This window comes from Mobula birostris, chromosome 8 (assembly GCF_030028105.1).
Source record: "Mobula birostris isolate sMobBir1 chromosome 8, sMobBir1.hap1, whole genome shotgun sequence".
In the NCBI taxonomy this organism is placed as follows: domain Eukaryota; kingdom Metazoa; phylum Chordata; class Chondrichthyes; order Myliobatiformes; family Myliobatidae; genus Mobula; species Mobula birostris.
Window position 1 is genome coordinate 99,807,457 of NC_092377.1, and position 6,000 is coordinate 99,813,456.

The 6,000-nt window shown below is 45.6% G+C and overlaps 1 protein-coding gene across 3 annotated transcripts in view; it reads left to right on the forward strand.

Moving 5' to 3' along the window:
* LOC140201530 (uncharacterized) overlaps nucleotides 1-5,718 on the forward strand; it is an 85,751-nt gene extending 80,033 nt beyond the window's left edge. For all 3 annotated transcript variants that reach the window (XM_072265779.1, XM_072265777.1, XM_072265778.1), the window contains exon 10: nucleotides 3,841-5,718. In XM_072265779.1, coding sequence (XP_072121880.1) covers nucleotides 3,841-5,652 — 1,812 coding nt within the window. In that variant the 3' untranslated portion in view covers nucleotides 5,653-5,718. The remainder of the gene's footprint in view (nucleotides 1-3,840) is intronic.
* Nucleotides 5,719-6,000: the final 282 nt, after the last annotated feature.

Genomic DNA, 6,000 nt, shown 5'->3' on the forward strand with positions numbered 1-6,000 from the left:
GATTGACGAAGACCAATGTGCCAAAAGCTTTCTCTAAAGTATTCTCTCCCTTGAAAGTTTTCATGTTTTATTGGTTTACAGGGTTCACAACATTGAATCACAGCGGATTTAATTTGGCCTTTTTTGACATTGATCAACGGAAAAAAGACTCTTTCATGTTAAAGTGAAAGCAGATTTTCACAAAGTGATCTAAATTAATTACAAATATAAAACACAAAATAATTGATTGCATGAGTATTCACCCCCTTCAACATGACACACCAAATCATCACTGGTGCACCCAATTGGTTTTAGAAATCACATAATTAGTTAAATGGAATTCTATTTTTGGAAAACTGTGCGCAATCAAGTTGTTTCAATTGATTGTAGTAAAAGTACACCTGTATCTGGAAGGTCCAACTGCTGGTGAGTCAGTATCCTGGCAAAAACTACACTATGAAGACAAAAGAACACTCCAAGCAACTCCATGAAAAAGTTATTGAAAAACACAAGTTGGGAGATAGATAAAAAAAATTCATGTCACTGAATATCCCTTGGAGTACAGTTAAATCAATCATCAAGAAATGGAAAGAATATGACACAGCTGTAAACCTGCCTAGAGCAGGCCATCCTCAAAAACTGAGTGACCGTGCAAGAAGGGAAAAGTGAGGGAGGCCACCAAGAAATATGACAACTCTGGAGGAGTTACAAGCTTCAATGGCTGAGATGGGAGAGAATGCACATACAACTGTTGCCCGGGTGCTTTATCAGTCACAGCTTTATGGGAGACTGACAAAGAGGAAGCCACTATTGAAAAACACTCACATGAAATCTTGGCTGGAGCTTGCTAGAAGGCATGTGGGAGACTCTGCATTCAGCTGGAAGAAGGTCCTATGGTCTGATGAAACCAAAATTGAGCTTTTTGGCTATCAGACTGAATGTTATGTTTGGTGTAAGCCAAACACTGCACATCATCAAAAGCACACCATCCCTACCGTGAAGCATGGTGGTGGCTGCATCGTGCTGTAGCACTGCAGCAGGACCTGGAAGGGTTGAGAAGGTGAAGGGTAAAATGAATGCAGCAAAATCCAGGCAAATCCTGGAGGAAAACCTGACATATTCTGCAAGAGAACTGCAACTTGGGGGAAGATTTGTTTTCCAGCAAGACAATGACCCCAAGAATAAAGCCAAAGCTACACAGGAATGGCTTAAAAACAATAAAGTTAATGTCCTGGAGTGGCCAAGTCAGAGTCCAGACCTCAATCAAAATGAGAATTTGTGGCTAGACTTGAAAAGGGCTGTTCACTCAGGATCCCCATGCAATCTGACAGAGCCTGAGTAGTTTTGTAAACAAGAATGGGGATGTTCAAAGCTGATAGAGACCCATTCACACAGACTCAAGGCTGTAATTGGTGCACCTACTAAATACTGACTTGGGGGTGAGTATTTATGCAATCAATTATTTTGTGTTTAATAAGTGTAATAAACTTAGACCAATTTATAGAAATTTGTTTTCACTTTGACATAATAGAGTCTTCTCTGTTGATCAGTGTCATAAAAGCCAAATTAAATCCACTGTGATTCAATGTTGTAAAACAATAAAAGATGAAAACTTCAAGGGGGGGGAATATTTTTTATAGGCACTGTACCTGTGACACCACTTCCAATGAATTACGGACAAGTATTGCCAAATCCCTTTGTTCTACTGCACTCCTCAGTGCCCTACCATTCATTGCATAAGACCTGCCCTGTTTGATCCCACTGAAGTCCAACACTTCGCACTTGTCTGCATTAAATTCCATCTGCTACTTTTTAGCCCATCTTTCCAGCTGGTCCAGAACCCACTACAAGCTCTAATAGTCTTCCTCACTGTCCACTACACCCCCAATCTTGGTGTCATTTGCAAATTTTCTGATACAGTTAATCACATTGTCATCCAGATCGCTGATATGGATGAAAAACAACAATGGACCCAATCCCTGTGGCACTCCACTAGATACAGGCCTCCACTCAGAGGAAACTATCTACCACCATCCTCCAGCTTCTCCCATCAAGCCAAAGCCACTGTACCACCTCATCTTGAATAGCGAGCGACTGAACCTTCCTGACGAACCTCCCATTCAGAACCTTGTCAACTGCCTTGCTAAAGTCTACGTTCACAACATCCACTGCTTCACCTTCATCAACTCTCCTGCTAACTTCCTCAAAAAACTCTGTCAGATTGATTAGACACAACCTACCACACACAAAGCCACGCTGACTATCTCTAATCAGTCCCTGTCTATCCGAATACTCATATCTGGTCCCTGAGAATACCTTCCAATATCTTTCCAACAACTGATGTCAGATTCACTGGACTATAATTTCTTATTTTTTTTCTTAGATACTTTCTTAAACAGCAGAACAAGTTCTATGGTCTGGGTGCAGATTGATGGCTATCTTCCAATCCACTGATACCTCACCTGTCGCTAAGGATGAATTAAATATTTCTGCTATGGCCCCTACAATTTCTGCATGCCTCCCATGGGATCCTAGGAAACGCCTTGTCTGGGCCTAAGGTTTTATCCAGCCTAATTTGCCTCAAGACAGTAATCACCTCTTTCCCTGTATTCTGCATAGGGTCCATGAACTTGATGCTGCTTTGCCTTATTTCTATAGGCTCTGTGTCCATCTACTGAGCAAACACAGATGCACAAAATCTATTTAAAATCTCCCTCATCTTTTTTGGTTCCATGCATGGATTACCATTCTGATCTTCCAGAGGACCAATTACCATCCTTTTACTTTTCATATATCTGTAGAATCCCTTAGGATTCTCCTACACTTTGTCTCCTTGAGCAATGTCATGCCTTCTTCTAGCTCTCCTAATTTCTTTCTTAAGTGTTCTCTTGCATTTATTATACTCCTGAAGCACCTCATTTGTTCCTTCCTGTACCTGCTATGCACCTCCTTTTCCTTAAACAGGGCCTCAATGCCTCTTCAGATCCAGGGTTTCCTCAACCTGTTACCTTTACATTTACCTTCTGATAGGCACAGAACAATAGATTGCGTCTGTTTTCCTGAAGGGAAGGAGGATGAAGGGTGACCTTATAGAGATTATAATATCATGAGGGGGCAGAGATAAGATGAATAGCCATAGTCTTTTCACCCCAAGACTGGAGGGCATAGGTTTAAGGTGGGAGGGGAACTGAGAGAGTTTTTTTTCAGAGAAGGTACTGAGTATTTGGAATGAACTGCCAGAGGAAGGGGTGTAACCAAGACATTTGGACATTTTGAGCCTCACTAATTTTTATCCAGTCGCCACAGAGAGCATCCTATCCAGATGCATCACAGCTTGGTACAGCAACTACTCTACCTGTGACTGCAAGAAAATGCTGGACACAGCTCAGCTCTCCTCTGTGGACTCTGTCTATACTTCTCAGCATAATCAAAGTCTCTACCCAACCCAGACCTTCTCTCTTCTTCCCTCCCTTCAAGCAGAAGATACAAAAACCTGAAAGCACATAACATCAGGCTCAAGGACACCTATTCTGGTGTCATAAAACCATTGAACAATCCTCTAGTACGATAAGATGGACACTTGTCCTCAAAGTCTACCTTGTAACGACCTTGCACTTTATTATCTGCCAGCGCTCAATTTCTCTGCAAAGCTTTCTCCTGCATTCTGTTGTTTACACTTCTACAACCCCCAATACACCATTGTAATGAATGAACTGTATGAATGGTATGCAAGACAAGCTTTTCTTGGGAAGGAGGGGATTAATGGGGGCTGTGGGGGGAATTGAACTGGAGAATCAACTCAGGCTTGACGTGCTGAATAGCCTCGAGCTGTAAGACTAACTCTGGTCTCCTCTGTTGCAGAGGGAAATGCGTTCCAAGGAATACGAGTGCTTCCAGCTGAAGATCAAGAGGCTGGAGAACTTGTGCAGGGTGCTGCAGGAGGAGAGGACAGAGCTCTACAGGAGAATCATGAGCATGCGGAGCAAGGCAGTCGACACGGAAACTCTGCATGATGACGAGGCAGACTTCGAAGAGGGGGAACTGGGCTCCACCACAAGTTTCGGTTTGGGGGGAAGGCAACTACAAGACTTACCTGCGGCAGCTGGCGCACACTCCGCAGAAGGTGGGCAAGATGATGATGGTTCCCCACAGACCCAGCCAGCCAAACCACCGTTACTGCAGCAGCTGCCAGAGCTGATAAGGGCTGTGGGCCCAGTTCCACAAACAATCCTGGAGTCGGGCTCAGAGTCATCTCCAGCTCCAGTCCCTGCTTCCAGTCTAGTCCCTGTTTCTGCTCCCAATCTGGTTCCTGCTCCAGATTGTGCATCTCTTCTGGCTTCAGATCCCAGTCCCTTCAGTCCTCTCACTCCCACAATCACTCCACTTCCTGCTTCCAATACTATTCCCAGTCCAGCTCTCATTCCCACTGCTGCTCCAGTCCTTCATCCTGCTCCCACTCCTGTTTTTAATCCAGTTCCTAGTCCCACTGCTGCTCCTGCTCCAATTTCCACTAAAGTTCCAGTTTCCACTCTAGAACCTGCTATGGTTCCCCCTCTAGATCCACACCTGGTTCCAGTGCCACTTGCTTTTCCTGCTGCAGCTCCCTCTCCAGTTCCTATGCCAGAGATCCAGACTCCAGTTCCTACTCCAGCTCCTATTCCAGAGATCCAGGCTCTAGTTCCTGTTCCAGTACCTATGCCAGAGATCCAGACTCCAGTTCCTGCTCCAGAGATCCAGACTCCAGTTCCTGCTCCAGTTCCTATTCCAGAGATCCAGACTCCAGTTCCCACTCCAGCTCCTATTCCAGAGATCCAGACTCCAGTTCTTATGCCAGAGATCCAAACTCCAGTTCCTGCTCCAGCTCCTATTCCAGAGATCCAGACTCCAGTTCCTGCTCCAGTTCCTATTCCAGAGATCCAGACTCCAGTTCCCGCTCCAGCTCCTATTCCAGAGATCCAGACTCCAGTTCTTATGCCAGAGATCCAAACTCCAGTTCCTGCTCCAGCTCCTATTCCAGAGATCCAGACTCCAGTTCCTGCTCCAGCTCCTACTCCAGAGATTCAGACTCCAGTTCCCGCTCCAGCTCCTATTCCAGAGATCCAGACTCCAGTTCCTGCTCCAGCTCCTACTCCAGAGATCCAGACTCCAGTTCCTGCTCCAGTTCCTGCTCCAGAGATCCAGACTCCAGTTCCTGCTCCAGTTCCTATGCCAGAGATCCAGACTCCAGTTCCTGCTCCAGCTCCTATTCCAGAGATCCAGACTCCAGTTCCTATGCCAGAGATCCAGACTCCAGTTCCCGCTCCAGCTCCTATTCCAGAGATCCAGACTCCAGTTCCCGCTCCAGCTCCTATTCCAGAGATCCAGACTCCAGTTCCCGCTCCAGTTCCTATGCCAGAGATCCAGACTCCAGTTCCTATTCCAGCGATCCAGACTCCAGTTCCTGCTCCAGTTCCTATGCCAGAGATCCAGACTCCAGTTCCCGCTCCAGCTCCTATTCCAGAGATCCAGACTCCAGTTCCTATGCCAGAGATCCAGACTCCAGCTCCTATTCCAGAGATCCCTATTCCTGCTCCCACTCTGGGTCAAACAGAACTTTCCACAGCAGAGCCAACAGCTGCTCAGGCTGTGGGGTCAGAGGGAATGGAAGTCACTGATGTGAATGCTGTTGACTGACGGAAATGTATAGTCAGGTATTCCCAATTACTTCTTGCCATTAAAGCATTAATTTATTTTCCGTTATTGGGTGCCGTTATTTTATTTGGAGATACAGCACGGTAACAGGTCCTTCCAGCCCAATGAGCCGCACTTCCCAAATTACACCCGTGTGACCAATTAACCTCCTAAACCATACACCTTTGGAATGTGGGAGGAAACTGAGCACCCAGAGGAAATCCACACACACGGTCACAGGGAGAGCATATCAACTCCTTACCGACAGCGGTGGGATTGAATCCGAGTTACTGGTGCTGTAATAGTACACAGGAACTGTTAGTATTTTATAACAGTGGGATAGAAGCTGTC